Here is a 20,593-nt window from a genome sequence, read left to right as displayed (position 1 = left end):
TATATATAAAAAAATACATATTTACACACCCACACTCTGAGAATAGCTGTTATATCGTAGGGACAGCACTGCTTGAGGTGAAAGTCCTGCAGTTCTTTACAGCAACCAGTCTAGAAAGTCAGGCTAGTCAGAGTCATCACTGCTAAAATAGGAGCTGTCGCAGTATTCTGCTGTGTAAAGGAATTTATGAATGGTTGGGTTCATCTTTGGTATCCAGTGTCTTGGCACTAGAAAGGTCGAAAGATTGAACAGATCCACAAACACCTTGTACCTGTCACTGAAAAAGACAATCAGAACAGTTAATACTGTGGTATTGGCATAGAAGGCCATAATTTCAAAATCCTCAGGAACTGTTTGGTCTCTCTTATTTATTTAATAAGCTTTCTGCACTAACCCTCCTCCTGAATATTCCAGAGTAAAAATCTAATCCTAACTGTTTCTAGGGCATTAGCAGATTAGACTCAAAATGGAAATATGGTTGCTATAGTCACATCTATCTTCTGAAAATGCAGAACATGTGGGCTATAATCTCCAGACCTCCACTCTTGTAGATAGCAAGTAGAATTTATCTAGGAAGAATGTTAACCTGAAATTAAGGAAGTGTGAGAAGGCTTGCTGAAAAAGACAGTGAACCTTTAATCTTGGAATTCAATCTGTGGCTTTTTGTTCCCCCCCTCTGTTAACAATGGTTGTGATGGGAATAGTTGCCCACAGCCATACATGGCATTCACCAGCTACCTCTTTGAAAACAAACCTCAAAGCAGGTCCTCTTAGAGGAAGATGTTCTAAATATCCTTGTGCTTTTTTGACATAATGTTGTTCAGGACTGAAGGAGAGTTACAGCTAAAAGGCGTGAATTGTCTAACTGGCTGAATCCTCAGATTTCGTGTAAAAAAAAGTTCTACCCATTCAGAGAGTGCTCAGGCCCCAAATATCCCTTTTAAGGATTCTGCTTCATCCAGCAGAAAGAAACGTTTCTGATTGCTGCCTGTGCAGCCTGAGAGTATTAGTTACTATCAGCTTTAAGAATATATTCAATCCTAAATTGAAGTAGTTTAGGTTGTACAGTTAGAGGTCATGTTAAGGAATAAAGAAACTGTCCTCAGCTGCACAGTAGCTGGGAGTCACTTCCAGCGTGTATCACCTCATTAACTTGGGCTAGCTTGCACACAAACTAAACAATGCAGGATTAACTTTATTGCTAGATCCTTTGGCAATATTATGTGGCACTTTGCATGACAGATCAAAAGGAGTTCTTTTTGCCCCAAAAGGCTTGGAATTTATATACGTCAACCCAATTGTTAAGTGAATGTACAACAGCCAGGAGGAAATGACAGAATCTCAAGAGAGAAACAACAGCCCTCTGGCTTCTGATGAGCTGTCTGAAATCTGTCTCCTGGCATTAGAGTATCTGTGAACTGCATTATTGCAGGTAGTGGGGTCAACACATTATTCTTGCCTCACTGTTGAGCGCAAATACTGGTAGCCTGATGAGCCTCCGGTGCCAGCCTTGCTGCCAATCATTCTGTGCACCATGCAGACGTGGTTATCTAAGGAATACAAAAGGACAGGGCATATGTTCAGTGTTAAGATATAACCAAAGCGTCACATCAAGGTGCATTGCTGAAACATTAAAGATCACACAGAGATCCCTGCAGAGATGCAGAGCTACTAGGTCTTCAGCAATGCAGGAGTTAATTATGCTACTCTTCAGTCAACTAATACAAAATTATTGTTAATACAGTACGAACACACTAATTATACATTATTATGCTCTGTGAATTCAGAATTAACTCCTAATAGAGCAGAAGGAATGTTTGCATATGAAGACGTCATGATGGCATTTTGGGAGACATTGGAAAATATATACCTGTCCCTTAAATAAAATTGTTCACCTAACTTAAAGCATGTCATAGAAGTGATAGCTATACCTACATATCTAATGATCACCGAAGAAGCTGTTCATCTTGGCCAAACTACAAATTTAAAAAAGGCATTCCTAAAGGATGAACTCAGAAGCTCAGTTCTAAAACTCTGGTATAACTTATCTAAAAGAGGGTGAAACAACAATTTACTTGCATCTCAAGCAGGGAGTGTAACTGTCAAAAAGTGAAACTTACACCTCCATTTGGTCATGAGGACATCAATATCCATAAGGGAGGTAAGAAGCTGGAAGGGAACCTGAAAACGAGGCTCCTCCCTTGGAAAATGAAAGAGAAGACAATGAGACCTCTTACGATATTTTGTATTTTTCAAAGCAGCGCTTCAACAATGCATAATAGTGACTTAGCATATATTTTTCCTAAATTACTACGGAAAAGTCAGTAGATATTCTGACAAATGCTTCTGCCATGTAAGTCTCAACCTGTGCCTTTTCCCTCATACTTGGAAAAATACTCTAATCTTTCTAGGACACTTAGTTGAACAATTCGAACAAGGCATTTGCTAGTTTCAATCTGATGAGCAGCATCTGGTCAGACACAAACCAGCTGTCTAGATAGGCCTTGTAACCTCCATCCTTGAAAATGTTCAAAACTCAACTGGACATAGCCCTGAGCAGCCCAATCTGACCTTCAGTTGGATCTAACTAATCTGGGGTTTTGTGGAGGATTGGACTACATTACATTCCAAGGCATATGCTAGCCTAAATAAACTCTGCTGCTGTCCCTAACCTTCACCTTTCCTTTTGCCAGTAATCATTGAAGGTATATGTTCTAACATTACCTGTAGAAATAGATCATTAAGGCACCCTTCAGTGCTTTGTAAGACAGTCGTCTTTCTCCTGCAAAATACAAGTGTCCTTAGTTTGTTACTGATTCTTCTGCAAATTTAATGCTATTATGTGATTATATATATCTTGTATAAAAAATTAAAAGTGCATATTGACATATATAAATACAACGTACCTTTACTAAGCAGGTGTTCATGGCGTTTTTCATCAAACAATGAAAGTAATACATCTTTCTGTTTTTGGAATTCAGATAATAAGTCATCTTTTTCTTCTGATTCTGGTTTGGCCTTTGATATTTAAAACAAAAACTGTTTTAGAATTCAATAGGGAAAATGAAGCACTTGAATGACCAGCGATATAACTTCTATTTTCATCATAAATACTCTGTAAGTTTACTTCTTAAATATAAGAACTGTTTTTTCATACAAGATAGATGAGTCATTGTCCTTTAAAAAAACACAATTACCACAAAATGTACAATTAAATAGCTGTCAACACAATTCAGATGAATGAATGTTCAAACAAACTGGCAGCTTATCACTTTTCTTTTGGTCTAGAGGCCTTGAAACCACTTAGACTTTGTTTGAAGTCTGATTATTTTATTATTTCTTTTCAAGGAAAAGACATCCTTGCACAGCTACGGGTATAAATAAAAAGGTTTAGATAAGTGAGAAAGTTGTAAACAGATATTTCAGGAAATTGATTAATTCTTACGGTGTTTTTTCCATTAAAAATGTGCTTAAAGCTACAGGTCTTACAATATTCAGGGATTTGCTTGTGTTTATTTTCCAGTGCAATTCAAATGATCACATAGCAGCAGATTACCACATACCGTTAAATCGAAATGGGCTGTTTGTAGTGACACTCCGTATTCCGCAGCTCAGGGGCCTAAACACTGTGTTTACTCTGAACTGTGGATGCATGTACTAACTAAAGGGGAAGTTGCAGTTTCAATAAATTCAAGTTCAACCATTCCATTGATACTATCCCTCGCCTTTCACAATCAAAATCATCCATGTATCACATGCTTTAAACCATCTTAGATGTCAAATTACAAAGTTATCCAGGTTTCCTGAAAAATTTGCAATTTTTTCTGCTTCTTGCAGACAGAGGCTGCTGAAGATTAAATGAAGTGAGAGAGAAACTGTGAGTGGACTAAAAGTCAAATTCCTGTCAGAATGTCATTTTTCCAGCTGTCTTTGCTTATAGCTAGATCACTGTGTACCTGCACCAAGGCGAATTCCTCTTCTAGACCTTTTAAAACATTCACTTCAAATTGTCCCCAGAAATCAAATCCTTCTGCCTCGAGTCCCGGAGTTCTTTCCAGCCATGCCTTTAATAATAATGATAATGTGTTCAAACATTAACCATGCAAGTGCGTTACTCTAGAATTACAGGTTATAGCAACATAAATTACACTGCTACCAGTTGTTCTGGTTTAATATTCTGTAGAGGTGCTTATTGCTGGAGTGAGCATGTCCATGTAGATGATTTATACCTGCATAATGGTGCTGTGCAAACACACCCACAGGTTCCATGTTAAATGACCAGTGTTGGAAGACAAAATCTTTCTCATTCTAAGAGTATCTTTAAAACCAGCTCCCTTGCAGATACAGGAAAGAAATCTTATTCCATATATATAGGATAATTGTAAAGATAAATCCCAGAAGATACAGGACCAGTTTTTCTCATGTCAGACAAGCTGAATACTGATCAACCAGTCTGTCATTAACTTACACCACAATATGTGATGATACAAGACAGAAATTTCCTTGGCAGTTAGCAAAGCTTTCTCCCTGATTTCCTTGTAATAATGGAAATTAAATTAGGAGAGGAAAAAAATACTAATCTTTATGGTCAAACTCCCTTTAGAGATCACTTAATTTATCTCCTTCTCATCTGAAAGATACAAGAGCTTTAAGTCTTAAATGAAGAAAAGCTAGAGAAAATTCTTTAACACTGTATCAGGTGTCATTAGACAAATGGATAGGGCTAATCAGAATGGATGCTTTTATTGAGGTTTATACTGCATTATTCTTTAGAAAGTTATGTTAATTTTGTGTACAAAAACGACAAGGGAGTTAAAGAAATTACCGTGAGTCATTCATAACTCTGAGACAGAGTCATTATATCAAGTAAAGTGATAATGAAACCTTTGTTAAACATCTTTTCTCCTTTCCATTTTGTGTTGTCATTTTTCCTTTTCTTTATTTAACCTCTCTAATAGCCATCACTAACAGTGGAAATATTTTTTTTCTTCTAAAAAGGGTTTATAATCATGAAAAACAATGTGAATGAAACAGTACATTTATATTCTAGACTCATACTTCCGCAATGCAATTTACTAGTTTAACAGTCAGACTTTTCAGACAAGGCAAAGCTGTGAAAAAAATCAGTTGATTTACTAATGACTAACTCTCTCTCATACAAAATTTGGTAAGAATCCAAAACACAACTGACTGGAAATTGTCAGCATGCTTGTTTCTCCCAAAGAAGAAGAGTTTGTCACTATGGAGGAGAGTGAAGCATTATTACCTCCACGAGTTGCAGTAGCGTTGGTTCTTGCTCTGATTTAAGCAGTAGTTCATAATCCTGTCCCTTGAAGTTATCACGATAATGCCTTCTGTTATAGGGGACTCTCAGACTTTGGGGAACACCAATTTTGTTCTCTAGCAAGCGAAACTGAAGGCTTTGAAAACCTGAGGCTGGGCTTAGGTAGTATCTTTGGGAACACAAGAAAAGAAGATATAAAAATGCAGGATATTATTTTACAGTGATGGGGTTCTCCATAAAATAGAAAAAATACATATTTTCACAGTTGAAGATATCAAATAGGTATCAGCATTTTTATATGATTGCAATTAAGAAAAACAAGCTATTTTAATGCAACTACTATGTATCTATAACATTTAATTTTCCAGCTATATATTGTTGGTATATACACAGATACAGACACACACTTATGTTTGTACTGTGTTTTAAAATTGCAGCTTTGTCTGTGTGATGTACAGGAGGAAATGTCAGTGAATATCCTTTCCTTTCCAGACAGAATAAGCAGCTTCACCCCAAATAGCTATGACAAAAATTTCCACATTATTAAACTGCCAATTAATGTGTTTTAAAGAGGCTTGTTATACAGAATAATTGCTATGTATACAATAGAATAATATTCAGAAAACCATTCAGTGGGTTTCATTTGAGAGATTCAATAATGGGATTCTTTCAGAGTTAAAAAACGTGACCATGCTGAAAAAAAATATTAATAAAAGTAATCTGAAATCCCAGATTTCTAGATAATTCTAATGCACTTTGAATTGCAAATATAAGATTTGGCAGAAACAGACCATTGATTTGATTTTATTTTTGCTTATCAAATGAGAGTATATTATTAAAAAGCAGAATCAAGAATGCGTCAAAACAGATGGGTTTCCTCTGCTTTAGTATAACGCTAGATGATACAGATGTTTCAGACTTCCAAGAGAAGCAAACCTGTAGTTTCATGTGCTTTTTAATTAGGGAACATTAAAGGATAGAAAAGAAAGGCTACTAAAACAATGCAGAAGTGGATGCTAGACGGCACTGAGGTCACAAGCCAGACAGGTCATGACACAACCAGAACAAGAACAGGAAGGGAGACAGTGGATGAAGCTTTCACACATGGTAGTGTAGTGGAAGGACCTACCTGAAGTGAGGGAAGAAACAGAAATGCCATGGGAGAAGTGAGGCAAGCCAAGGGATCCCAAAGAAAGCCTGGGCAGAAGGCAGAAGTGCTACCAGCCACCCAGCCCAGCAATACATTGGGCAGCTAGTGGAGAACAGAAGGTATTGGGGAAAAAGAAGAGACAGTAATGCTTCCTTCAGCCACTTGAAGCCCCCAGCGCTGCAGACCCACGGAAAACACAAAGCAAGGAAGCACTAGGCAAACCAAGACAGCTGAAATATCGGTTTGATAATCTACGGAAAGTGCATTTCTCTCACCCAAGCACTTCTCTCATTTGCCACAGAATGCAGCTGCAACTGTGCAGTGGTAAGTTTCAAGTAAATTGTTAACCGAACGGTGAGCTATTTCTATTGTTTTAACTTTTTACTCTGAAACCATCCAGCAGCACCACACATAAACATCAACAATTAACTTGTACTTCTTTGCAGAACATGCTGGACTCATGCTCAACTTCTTAACTGACCCTTGCACTCTAATATCAGGGTTGCCTCTCTAAGGTATGCTCTCACCTTGCTGAATGATGCACGTACTACCAGCTGCCAGGGCACATGCAAAATTCACAATCAGTTCTAAGGATGGGAATTACCAGCTCCTGGATTACTGTGCAGGAACAGTAAGTATTTACCTGAAATCAAAGAAGTCCAATGCAGTCATAGTTTCCAAAACTGAGAACTGTTCGACAAGTAATTTCAAAATCATTGAAATTCTGTTCATTCGAGTGATAACCTTCAGCATGTTCCTTTCATCTCTTACCTGTAGGAAAAATACATATCATAAACAGACAGAATGGTGTTCTCTTTATATCCTACCTATCTTTTTCAGGTCTTTTCACTGTTGAACATCACTATGGTTCTCAAGTCCTCTCCATGTGAAATCCATAGCAGCAGAATCTCATACTAAATAGAGAGCCCGTTTTTAACTGAAACGATAATTCTCAAAGATTGAAATCTGTTTTTCTCTGACTGATGATACAACTAGGGCAAATATATAGGGGTAGGGTTTTTTCTATATCTTTGATGGAAATAGAAGTCACGACCAGATATTAAATTCCAGACCAAAATAATTTATATCATGATCATTTCCAATGATTACAACTATAACTTGAATGATATATAATATAATTATATTATGATTTCTATTATAATCACTTCTATAATCATTTCTATTATTATGAAGGAACAAGGCAGATGTGGAAAGTACTTAAAAGTTGAGAAGCAGAATAATTTGAGAGATCAGCAAGAGAGCACATCTAAAAAGTTGTTCATCAGAGATGTACATTAGCAAGCAGAGGAAAACAGAGAAAACTGCATCTGATGGGAAACAGAAAATATTAAATTGAAAACACAGAAGCTCTCTTCTGGCTAAGTTGAACACTTTGTCTGCAGAGGAGTCTGCTAAAATTCCCGTTAGTTTCAATGAGATTAAACATCTCTCTGAGACCTGGGCATGCAACCAGGAAATAATCAAACTACAAAAATGAAAGATGATAACCATTTCCTTAATCACCTGGCTGTGTATATAACCATAACATTGACATTTCAAATTCTGATTATAAGCAATGTTTCATTTTTCACAAAAATAAATAAAGAAAAATTATTCTGCTTAAGAAGTGATTTTTGATCAGTTATAATTTGATATAATGTTCAACGAAAAAGCCAACAAAATTACGAATGTGGAGGACAACAGAGAACACTTTCACTGGACATTATGATAAAAAGGTTCCTTCTTTCAGTCTGGTCTAGTTTCAAATTATCTTTGTATATACAAGTTCATGATATTATTCAAGGTATTTCAAATTACATGCATTCAGCCTTTTTCTGTGGATGTAGTATCAGGTCAGGAGTTTTCTTTTGTTATCGATTATTAAGAAGTGTGGTTAGCTTTGGGCAAATGTTTAGAGATGTTCAAAACATTCCTGTTGTATGTGTAATTTTCAGAAGTTCTCATACAATTGTACACTGTGATTTTGATTGTTGCTTTTCTGTTGGATTTAATAATAAACAACTACCGAAAAGAGTTTTCCTTTCATATAGCAGATATTGGATGGAAGGATATAGTATGTAGACTTCAAAAAAACTGAACAAATGCAAAAGTGACTTTTCAACATAAAAGAACCTGTGAGGCCTCTGGTGTCCAGTTCTGTCTCTGAGCATGCTTTTTCTGCAGTAGAATATTCCCAAGTTTCGTTTCTGCTGTTATTCAGTACTAGTAGGAGAGTAGGAGAATATTTTGGCCAATCAAACTGGGCTTGGAGAATGATCTACGCAAAAGGCGTTTTCAGGAGGAAATATGATTTTGCTGACCAAATGTTTGTACTATCAAGATGTAAGAGCCACTCAGCCAAATTTCATTGGGGTTTTTTGGATGCTGTTATTAAAAAAAGAGCACATGTTGCTTTAGTAAACCCAAACATATCAGGCTGGAAGGCAGGAGGCAAAAGGAAGTGCTGCATTTTCCCAAAATTAATATTTGCTTTAAACTTACATGGCCATTTTGAAAGATCACCCGCACAGAGTCCATTTCCCACAGAATCTGCTTAAACCAAAGTTCATAAGCTGCAACAAGAAAGGCATCATTAGAATTAACTTCAACATTACTTTGGTTTTTTTTCATAGCATTGAAGAAGTAAAATTATTACCTTTTGATTTGAAGTGAACAGCCTACTTTTACACTGCTGGTGTGCAAAAACATGCTGATACACGAATGTATTACCTGTTACAACATGCTGTTCGTTACCTAAACTATTACACTAAATAATCTAGTGTCAAGAATGTTGACAGAATTTTTTTAAGCATGTTTTACACATCAAATATTTGATGTACAGAACATTCATTACAAAAGGAGGAAAGATAAAATCTACGTCTGATACTCCAATAAAAGCTAACTCCAGAGCTGCTTACAGTCTTTATGTCATCTACATTTTTCCTGTCAATAACAGGAAAATATCATTAGGCCAGTGCCTGCAGAACATATAGATACTACCAGTTAGGAAGAACATAACCAGAACGATGGCTTCTAGTCAGCCTCTGGATGGTTAGAACTGAATTGAAGTTTCAGAGAAGGCACAAGCCAACATATAAAATTTGCCTACAATAAACTGCATAGCAGCCTATTACTCAGACAGGGAAAGAATTTAACCACCTTAATTTCTCCAGAAACAGATCCATCCAAATCTTGGATTACCAAATCCAAAGGTTATACTTATGGCTTCACAAGGATAGAGTTGATTACAGCCTTACAAATGATATAGGGATATATACAAATATAAATGCAGATAAAAGACAGAGCAATTGTAGTGATTGTGTCTAAAATGAGAACAAATTGTATATTGTCTGTTTCAGCAATGAGTAACTCCTTGTCTCAAAAATGCCAGTCGAACACCACTGAACTCCTCCCAAACACTTACCTTGATGTGTCACAATAAAAAGATGTTCATCATGGATTTTCTTTCCTTTCTTCTCACTCTGAAGTTCTTGAGCATTCAATATTTTGTTCAGCTTAAAAATAAAGATCAGACTGTTCTGTAAAGCTCTCAATTCTGCTGTTAGAAACAGTAATCCTACTGTGTATAACTAATATTTAAGGATAATATTTTTTAAAAAAATACATATATAAAGGCCTCATATTCCAGGTGGCATCAAATAGACTAAATGGTCTCAGCTATCACTTTTACTTTTTAATTTTGAAAAAAATCTTGTCTAAAATGAACCATTTAGATACCCCAAGTAATAAAGTTTGGAAAATAATTTTAAGGATCTTTTTAATTATATAAAAGAAGAGAAAACAAAATATCCAGCATGTTTTCCAGATTTTACAACTATACTGTTTTGCTCCATGAAAACAGGGTTCCTATAGTAGAATTCTGTGTAATCATGCAACAGCATTTGCACAGGGGCTCTGATTTGAGGCTGTACTAGTTATTTCAGTTCGGCATTACTAATTTTTTACTGAGTCAAATTTACAATCTAATCATAGCTGTTTTAAAAGAAATCTTTGCGAGATTCTATATAGTATATCAACAAATCAGTCTCCTGTTCACAAGCACAGAGTAATTCCGCTCACTTCAGTTCATGCTGTCATCAAAAAGAAAAAAAAGGCAGGATTCTTATATTACTTATGGCAATTTATTTTTACTTATTTCTTAACTACTTCTAGTTGTTGCAGGGTTTTTTTTGAGGTTTTTTTTGTGTTCCCCTTAGTCATCAGCCCCCCCCCCTTAGATTTCTGCAATATATTTTTCCAGCCAAATATTCTGCGCTTTCATACAATAACTCGGGGAAGTTGTACATGGCCTGCTGACGTGGGAAAATTGCCAAGTGGTGATTGTCAGACCAAAGAAAGCCTTTTGTGGTGCACCACTTTAGAGTTTAGGTTTACCAATATAAATAATTCCCCACCAAAACCCCCCAAACATCCAGCTTCCCAGCAGTTTAAGAAGCCATCCCACACTCCACCTGCACCACCCCAGCTGAGACGGGCACTGGAAAGCTCAGATAGAGGAAGGGCACTTGGAGACCTGTCTTAGTGACTGGCTGACTGCTGTGAGAATCGTCTATCACAGGTCCTGGCTCAATCCTTCCGCATGACCAAGGCAGTAAATATGAAATCCTTAAACTTACTTGTAGGTAGTCTCCATAGACAAGTCCACCTTTGCTGGCTTTATTTATCCCTTCTTGTGATTTGTCATCTTTTTCATCTTCCAAAGATAGCTTGTTAAAATTAAATCTAGGAAGAATATATAAACTATTTAATTGAAGAACTATGAATGTACCTGTCTTTTTTTTCTAACAGATGCATCTACAATTCAAACAATGCTTTGTTTTGAGAAACTGAACCACTAAAGTAGGCTTTTGAAAAAAACAATACACCTGAAATAACCTCCTGTCGCATTAACAGCTGGTAGCGTTGCATCTAGTTCGTCAAATAACAAGTGCTCAGACAAGATCTTACACAGTCTCTTTTCCTTTAGTGATAGCTACAGTTGTCTATTTGTGGATAATCATTAATTCCTCTCTGAGCTTTCATCTTTTACATTAACATTATATCATTTGAACTGACATTATGAAGCAAAACCCAAGGATGAGGGACTCACAGGTAATTGTTCCCTGCGAAGGGGCACCCACTCATGCTTCCAGGATCCAAACTCGCTGAGCTGCACACCAGGGAATATACTCCGTCAGTGTTCTCAAATCTGCTGCAGCTGCTTTATATGTGACCTTACCTCACGGCTGAGGCCAACCCCCAAATTCTCCTCCTTAGCCCTCAGCCCATCCCCACTATTCAATAAGTACAGAAATTATCGTGGCACAAAGGTCAATAAGTTCATGTGTTGGCTTTCCAGGTTGTGGGGTTTCTTCAGTCAGTCAAAACAGGAATGGCTGTCACACTTGCATTGTCCTGTGGCACACACTTTTTGTGCTTTTTAATGCAAGGTTTCCGCCAGTTGCTTCTTTGGAGATCAAGGCTGGTGTATGGGGTAAGTCAATGAGAGTTCTCAGTGTGAGAAAAAGTCAATATTTAGTTCAGAAATTGTTAAAGTAGGTTTTTAACTTGCAGTCCCTTGTATCAAGATATCAAAATACTTTCAAGTTCAAAAAAATGAAACATGGAAAAGGAAGGGGAAGGGAGGGAGAATATATTTCTATGTCAGCCTGAATGCTTTTAAGAGATTTTAAGTAATAGACATACTTTCAGAAAAGGCACACAGATTAAGAAAATTAACTAAAAATAATCATGTACATCTCATGCTATTTTTCCAGTGATTTAATTCATGACAGTTTTGTAATTTTATTTCCTCACACAGAAGTTTCACTCTCATTTATTGACAAATGTTACTCAATTCTGTTTAATCATCAGCTTAACACACAATGAAGTAACATGTAACTAGTGTGCACTTTTTTCCTGCCTGCCAGCCTCTTCTGAAAAAAAAGTTAATGCTCAGTTTTACTGCAAACAAAGCTACAAGGCCCCTGTGACCCTAGACCATTTGCTCTCTGCAAGACTTACTCCACTTAGTGGTGTCTGAGTTGTAGTTTCAGTTGTTCTAGTCACTTAAGAGTAGTTGGCTCACAGAAAAAGTCATACACAGTACGTGGGTGATGGGATGTACACGCTGCTCAGCCAGATGCCATATGTCAGTGTATACAAATATTAACTTAAAACTAAGCTGAGCCACAAGAAAAATAGGAATCCACTGAAGCAACCCATCAAGCAAGGTCAAGGTGCTCTTCATGATGTAAAACCTGACAGAGGAAAATAATCCTCTCACCACACACATCTATACCTCTGCTCAGGGTGAAGGCAAGTAGAGATGAAAGTGAAAACTCTGCATGGGCACATATATCAATAATTAAATGTTGAAAACTCTGCCTTTCACCATCCCAGTTGCACTCAAACAGCTTGGTTACAAATGTAATAATCTCTCACATCCACGGATCTCAAAGTCATGGACAAGGAAGGTTTATCTTGTTATTTCTATAAATTTTCAGCCTCCACAGTGAAATCAAACTTGCTATTACCTTTTCTCATAGCACAAGCAAAGAAAGAGTGTGAACCTCGTAAAAATAAGGACAGTTGAAAAATATTGAACTCAACCTCACCAAAAAAATTGCTGTCTCTTCTTGTGCAGTTTTAGTTTCTTCTGTGGGACAGAAAATTATAAACCTCTAGAGCAATGGTCTCCAATTCGCAACCTTTACATTGCCTGCCCAGTAGGCAAAGGACTTTGAAGTATCAGAGCCCTTTTAAACCGTGCTTAAAAAAACATTAACTCCCTGTTTGGGAAGTAATACTACCCTTAATCAGTCCAGGGTTACCAAACTCACTCAAAATCTAGCTGAGGATACGATCTGAACCAAGCACTATGCAAACTCCTCTTCTGATTCAGCAACAGAGAAGCTTCAGTCGATCAAATAAATCGGCCAGACTACAACGATTTAGAAAGTTATTTCCAGTATTCCCAGCATGTTTGAACTCTCTGTTTAGGGACTTCATAGCTGATTGGTCTCAAAGCACCTCCACCCTAAAACCCATCATCCTAGTAGAACTTCTGAAACCTGCCAACCCAAATGAAAATTATGCGCTACTCATCGCTCTTGCTTGATGAGCATGTTCACTTTCTCCTGTTAAACCCTCTTGCACTAGTGCATTTTGAAAGCTTGGCTATCCCCAGGACCCTCCTGCTGAGAGAACATTCCCACGTGTCCCTGAGTCCTTCATCACCAATATCTGCCTTTCCATCAGTTCCTCTTGTACTTCACTAGCAACCAAGAACCTTATGATATACATGAGAGGATTCAAAAATATGATTGTCAAAATCATCAGCAATGCAAAGACATTGGAAAAAGGAAGCACAAGCAGTTTGTTTCAAGCCCACACTTGGGCAACAAACACATTCCTCTAACCATGTCTGTACAACATCATGCTTTAATTTAAAATAAGAAACAAAAATATTTTTTTTGCAGTGCAGTCAATACATGAAACACTGTTACCAAAATATTCACTCAGATCCTAGAAAATCCCCAACAATTTAACAATTCCTTTCCAGGACAGAGATAATGAAAAGTAAGCTGTTGCTTTCATACACAATGCAGAAGGAAGATGGTAAGCTCAAGTTCTGTATTATTATGAGAAGCAAAACCCAAATATGTTTAAGGAAAAAAGACTACCTAGTAAGTTGGTTTAAAAATGTTTTTAGTATCTAAAATACTTATTCTATACTTTGTATATACTCTATATATACTTTGTAGAGTGAAGACTCTATCCTTGCAAATCCATGTTTACCAGGCAAAGTCTATGAACTCTGATTTTACACACAAACCAGAAATAATTTGCTCTCTCTTTTCTATCTCTCATAGGTAACCCCAAGTGAAACAAACATTCAATCTAAAATATGTGTAAATTCAATCAGTCTGATCTGATGCTGCAGTAATTTAACAGTCCATGTTTCACTTTGAAAATTAGAAATGTTGGAAGTGGCTTCATGTTAACTTCTTGAGCAAAAGCATTACCTCTCTCCTGCCTTTCCTCCAAAGGAAGCAAACAAAAATGAAACCTCTGTGGTCATGGTTTATCGAGAGAAGCAAAAACAAGTATGGGACTTAAAGTTGGTAATTCTGACCTGCATTGCGTATATAACCAGGGCAAGCTCTGTAGACTGACCATTTCCTGAAGAGCTGGGTAATATTATGGATAATATCATTGCTACTATTCATTTAAGGACATTTAATCTTGTACTAGCTGAATTCTGTGCTTTAATCATTCTATCAGACATAAAACTATCCAAGATCAGTGGAAAAAGAGGTCTTAATGGGGACTTGAAAACCCCTGAAATAAAACCATAGACAATGCAGAACTACCATTCATGCATCTTACTAGCTGTCTTCATCTGATCTCAGTAAGGCTTCACAAGTGTGTCATGAACTTGGTACTAAAAAAAAATTTTAAAAGTGATTTGTACTACCTGATTATGAAATTGTCTGTTATCAGCATTGATCATAGCACAGATTAAAAGAGACCTCAGGTTTGGATCAACGCAGAGCCTTAAACTCTGGTGTGGCTGCAGATACCCTTAGAAATAAATATACTTCTATGATGCTGCTCAAATTTGGGGCTTGCTGTAGGGATCTGATTTTACTTTGAATGGTTTGAGTGGCCTTTACATCCTGACACAGATTTTACAGCTGCTTTGACATCTCTTTATATTAGTATAATCATAAATGAGTCTTGATGAAAAAAGCTCTTCTATGTGAATATATCTGAAAGCAAAATATAACCTTAATTTTAATTGACAGTAGTACTTTTTTTCACAGAAAGCACCAATCATTTTCCTTTTTCATGCTAAACACTCAGAACCACATAGAAGCAGATGTAATCACACACAAAACTTGCTATTCATGCTGTGGATGGCTAAGCAAGGCTATGAAAACCAAGAGTGTCTGTGTGTCCTTGATCTTTAATTTAATTGCTCCTAAAGCATGGACGTCAGACAGAAAGACTTCTGTTCATCCCAGAAAGATATCAGAGAACTCTAACCTTCAGCAGTTGGTGAGAATATTCTGTTTTGTGACTGGGCTAAATACAAGACAAACAGTTAAACACAGCAGAAAAAAAACCACACAGCTTCCCAGAACTGTACTTTGTGGCCTTCAAATGAACTGTCACGGCCTTTATGACCAAGCATGGGAATTGTTGAGCACTCTCTTTAATCAACCCTCGTCCCCTTTCTGTTTACCCCCCCTTCCTCAAGTAGACATGGTGTGGCTGGGCTAGCTTTGCTTATCTCAGCAGCAACAGGATTGCAGAGCAGAGACAAACTGAATTTACTTAGACTGAGAGAAGTGATTCATATGAACAAAAAGGGAACCGCTCTCTAGTCTGGTGAAGAGGAGATTTGATGTAAGGCAGAGGTGGCCTGTAGTGTATTTTCTAGATACAGCTGGAGCCAAGATATTCTATGTTCTTACTGTGTGGAGCTCTATGTCTAAAACATTAGTCTGATGAGGACAGGAAAGGAAGAATTACCTCCTGTGTATTGTCATGAATCCAGTAAGACTCTTCTCTCCTACAAAATTAGAAGCGAACTGTTCACCCAAGCCAAATCTCAAGTTATCCTACACGAAAGCACTTATGGAGAAGAAAAAATGCACACACAAATTGTTTGAGCAGTGCCACCCATTTTTCTGCTCAAACTCTCATTCTGATTACAAAATCATCACAGATCAATTTGTTTTTCCAGTGTTCATTAACTTGAACAAAGAGCTTGGAGACCTGCTACAAACAAGTGACGTATGAAGCTTCCCAACACCGTTGTCCCAGAATTACCTGGGACTTGTCTACCTGAACCTGTGCAAAGCATTGGACACTGTCCTGCAAAACATCCTCGTCTCCAATTTAGAGACATGGATTTGATGGATGGACTACTTGGTGGATAAGGAATTGGCTGGATGGTTGCACTCAAATTGTTGCAGTCAAAAGTTCAATGTTGGAGTGGAGAGCAGTGACAAGTGATATTCCTCAGGGGCCGGTATTGGGACTGGTGCTGTTTAACATCTTTGTTGGTGACATAAACAGTGGGATTGAGTGCACCCTCAGCAAGTTTGCCAACAACACCAAGCTGTGTGGTGAGGTCGATACACTGGAGGGAAGGGCTGTGCCATCCAGAGGGACTTGGACAGGATTGAGAGGTGGGACCATGCAAACCTTGTGAAGTTCAACAAGGCCAAGTGTAAGGTCCTGCACATGGGTCAGGGCAATCCCAAGCACAAATACAGGCTGGGTGATGAGTGGATGGAGAGCAGCCCTGTGGAGAAGAATGTGGGGATATTACTGAATGGAAAACTTGACTGTGAGCCAGCAATGTGCACTCTCAGCCCAGAAAGCCAACTGCATCCTGGGCTGCATCCAGAGAAGTGTGGCCAGCAGGTCGAGGGAGGTGATTCTCCCCCTCTACTCCACTCTCTTGAGACCCCACCTGCAGTGCTGTGTCCAGCTCTGGGGCCCCCAACATAAGAAGGACATGGACCTGCTCGAGCCAGTCCAGAGGAGGCCACAAAGATCGGGGGCTGGAGCACCTCCCCTGTGAGGACAGGCTGAGAGAATTGGGGTTGTTCAGCCTGGAGAAGAGAAGGCTCCAGGGAGACCTTATAGCGGCCTTCCAGTACTTAAAGGGGGCCTGCAGGGAAGGTGGGGAGGGAGTCTCTATCAGGGAGTGCAGAGATGGGACAAGGGGTAAATTTTAAACTGAAAGAGGATAGATTTAGCTTAGATATAAGGAAGAAATTCTTTACTGTGAGTGTGGTGAGGCACTGGCACAGGTTGCCCAGAGCAGCTGTGGCTGCCCCCTCCCTGGCAGTGTTCAAGGCCAGGTTGGATGGGGCTTTGAGCAACCTGGGCTAGTGGAAGGTGTCCCTGCCCATGGCAGGGGGTTGGAACTAGATGATCTTTAATGTCCCTTCCAACACAAACTGTTCTATGATTCTATGAATTAGAGTAGGAATTATCCAGCACAGATGGCTTTTATCTACATAACAGTGGTTAAAGTGAGTTGGATAAAAGATCCAAGCAGGTCACACCATGCTGAAGAGTTTCTAGTATAAAGTAGCAGATGTCTTGGGAAGAGCTATTAGAAAAAAAACATTCATTAAAAAAAAAAAAAAAAGGCAATACAGTGAGATAATTTCCCAAGTATATTCATCTAACTTTCCGATGTTGATAGTTCAGAACTTCCTAGGACACCTGTGTCCTTCCTTGCACTTCATAACCCTTCTGTGAATCCACAGCCTGCAGCAATGAGTTCTATAACTGAAGTACATATCACATGAAAGAATATTTCCCTGTGATAGTTTCAAACTTCCTGCCAAATAATGAAGTCATTTTAATTTCTGTTTGGTACTGTCATGACTTATGAGCTCGTGAGAAATAACTATACTGTACCTTTATAGTCCCAGTCACCCTTTACTGCACTTGTGCAGATTCTGTTGTGACCTTTTTGAGATGAAGCATTCAAAAGGAAAATATATTTTTCATGTATAGATGTGAGCATTGTCAGTTCCATAAAATTATAGCGATGAAAGAACTTGTCTCTTGGACATCAAACCAACAACTATAATAGTGAAATGCAGTACAGCAGCTACTGGTAGGTTTTCGTTGACAAGGTGTAACTCAAATTGCACAGATGAAGCACCCAGTAGTCAAAGTCAGTACCTCACTGTGCTGGTTGCTAAACAAGCACTGAACAAAAAAATAACTTTCCTAGCCAGTTTAGTAGTATAACAAGAGACAGACAGGTGGGTGAAGACACATAAAAGGAAGGTGAAGAGGAGAAGATAAATTTGGCACCAAAACATGAGTGTTTTGTGATTTTTCAAAACTGGATTTGCTATTTAGTTAGCATTTGAAATTAACAGTTAGTTTTAAGAAAAATAAAATTTAGTGACTCAAGACTAAAACAAACAAGTTTAAAGTTGATGCAATATTAATAATCCAATCAGACATTTGTACTTGGGGGAGGAACAGAGCTCAAGGTCTTGCAAACTACAAACAAAGAGAAGAGATAGTGCTGCAAGGATTTTTTTTTTGTTGTTAAATATTGTATTTGTTCTACTTCTTAAACACCAAGAACTGTGTCGTCACTTCCCCACATACCTTTAACTTCCATTTATGTTTCACATGTCCCAGCACAATCCCCCCACTCCTGTCTATCATCTGTGGCTCAGCAGAATTTCTTTCACATTGCACAGTGTCTGACCCTCTTGATGATGGTACCAAATCTTCTGCCTCAAGCTGTGCTTAAAAAGGAACTCTTAGTTTACCACCAGTTTCTCCTACACGTGTATTTTCTAAATATACAGCATTCATGCTGACTGTGCTTTCAGGGGTTGTCTGCAAGCTGTATGCCAGCAGTAAAGCAGCCTGCTCTCTAAATTGTCCCAGAGGAACAGTTTATTTTCCTCATGTTCTGACTGATAATTTTTTCCCAACTATGAAGAAAACGTTTCCTCACGGCTATTGCCAAAACTACTTTTTTACATTGATGAAATGTATCAACATCAGCCAAACTATAAACTTAGGAAAAACAACATCTCTTGAATACATGCCACGGTGTTGCTCCAAGGCAAACCTACTCTCTTTTAATGCTTGCAGCCACACATTGCAAGGTGCAATTCTTTAGAAGGCAGCTGTTGTTTCTTCCCTCCCAAACACCTGTAATCCTGGTTACCAGTCCGGTACAATGAAGTCAAAATCTGGAGCCATAATCTACTCCCATGCCTTCACATGGTTCAATTCATGCTGCTATTTACTCCATGGTACAGCTAGCTATAGCAAGTGCAAAGGGCTGGTTCTGGACAAAGGCTGATAACAATTTCCTAATCTGATGCTATTCAGTGTTATCATTAATTGCTTGGATGATGGAATAGGTTGTGCACTTCTTTAATTGACAAAATCTGGAAGGTATGCTGACATGCTGACAGATGGGGGCTAGAATTCCAAATTGTCTTAATGCACTGAAATAAATAATGTGCAGCTTCAGTAATGTAGAGAGCAGTACTTCTGAACTTCAGTTGTGATAACCAAACTAGCAAAAAAGGAATTCTTTAGAAATTATCTGTATGTTTCAGTTATTAAAAACAATAACATGTTAAGGAACAAAAGGCAAAACTGTGAAAAGTGCAAATTTTATACTGACAATTTTAAATGGAAACCTTCTATATGACATGGAAATCCTCCTTTCCATTCAGTATCAGAAAGAATTTGTCTGTTGTATTTTGTCCTGGGTACCACTCTTCAAGAAAAATGAAGACCACTTGGAAAGGACTCGGAAGAGAATGGCAAGAACAATGAATGTTTGATGTAGAAAATATGGTCCATTAAGAGAGATGGAAAGAATTATACTTGACCTGGATAACTAGAAGATTGTGGGGGAAAAGTGATAAATACCTTTCCTTCAAAGGAAGGAGTAATAAATAATTTTCTAGATACAAGGGGATAGGAAAAGGAGTAACCAGTTTAAATTATGGCAAGATAACACTGACATCAGAAAACAAAAAAATAAATGTCTATTATCTGTAGAGCACTAGAAAATATTGATGAGAGCTTATGATTTCTCCATTCAGTTGATTCTGCCTCAATGCAGAGACAGATCCAATGAGTCATCAAACTCTCTTTGAGCACCTTCTCCTGGAGCCCACCCCCCCATTGCTGAATCCACTGATGTATCTGCTTTGAAGGAAGTAGCAACACAGATGCTTGCATACACAATTAATTACCATTTTCCACTTATCCCAACACTTGCCAGAAATGGCAATGACAATACATTGTAACAGTCCAGATGAGGGTCACTTCTTTTTCCTGCTCTGTTTTTCTTTTTTTTTACTATTTTTGTATGGATTGAGTATAAGTATGTGCAGTCTGCTACGTTAGCAAATGTACTACTTGCTCTGTCTTAAGATGAGATAATATTTGAGATGCTTTTATTTAAAAAGAGCTAAACAAAATGTTATAAGAAGCACTAATGTCGAGAAAGCGCTTACAGAGTTTTATGCACTGAAACAGAAGTTAGAAGGAAGCACTTTGACATTTTCTGGAAAAAAATACATTGTGTAATGAAAGTTAAATATGCACTGAATAGATATGGGGGGGGG

General features: G+C 37.9%; 1 protein-coding gene across 1 annotated transcript; it reads right to left on the bottom strand.

Moving 5' to 3' along the window:
- Window positions 1-17: 17 nt before the first annotated feature.
- TDO2 (tryptophan 2,3-dioxygenase) lies at window positions 18-11,811 on the bottom strand. The gene is made up of 12 exons (XM_026847987.1): window positions 11,545-11,811; window positions 11,072-11,177; window positions 9,859-9,949; window positions 8,937-9,007; window positions 7,078-7,205; window positions 5,267-5,453; window positions 3,957-4,064; window positions 2,907-3,018; window positions 2,725-2,782; window positions 2,121-2,200; window positions 1,460-1,550; window positions 18-277 (listed from the first exon to the last, which is right to left on the bottom strand). The coding sequence occupies exons 1-12, from the start codon at window positions 11,577-11,579 to the stop codon at window positions 124-126; spliced, it is 1,221 nt and encodes a 406-aa protein (XP_026703788.1). The 5' UTR covers window positions 11,580-11,811; the 3' UTR covers window positions 18-123.
- Between the last annotated feature and the right edge of the window lie 8,782 nt (window positions 11,812-20,593).

Source organism: Athene cunicularia, assembly GCF_003259725.1.
Source record: "Athene cunicularia isolate RWA chromosome 4 unlocalized genomic scaffold, athCun1 chr4_part2, whole genome shotgun sequence".
Lineage (NCBI taxonomy): Eukaryota > Metazoa > Chordata > Aves > Strigiformes > Strigidae > Athene > Athene cunicularia.
The sequence above is the reverse complement of the archived record's forward strand: the minus strand, read 5'-3'. Positions and strand labels throughout refer to the sequence as shown.

Bases quoted from the DNA above. Each gene is read 5' to 3' on its own strand.
- TDO2 (XM_026847987.1), bottom strand. From the start codon at position 11,579: ATGAGTGGGTGCCCCTTCGCAGGGAACAATTACCT. The intron at 4,065-5,266 runs GTAATAATGCTT...TTATTATTAAAG, and splicing joins CGCTACTGCAACTCGTGGAG to GCATGGCTGGAAAGAACTCC. The intron at 1,551-2,120 runs GTAAGTTTCACT...TGTATTCCTTAG, and splicing joins CCTCATGACCAAATGGAGGT to ATAACCACGTCTGCATGGTG.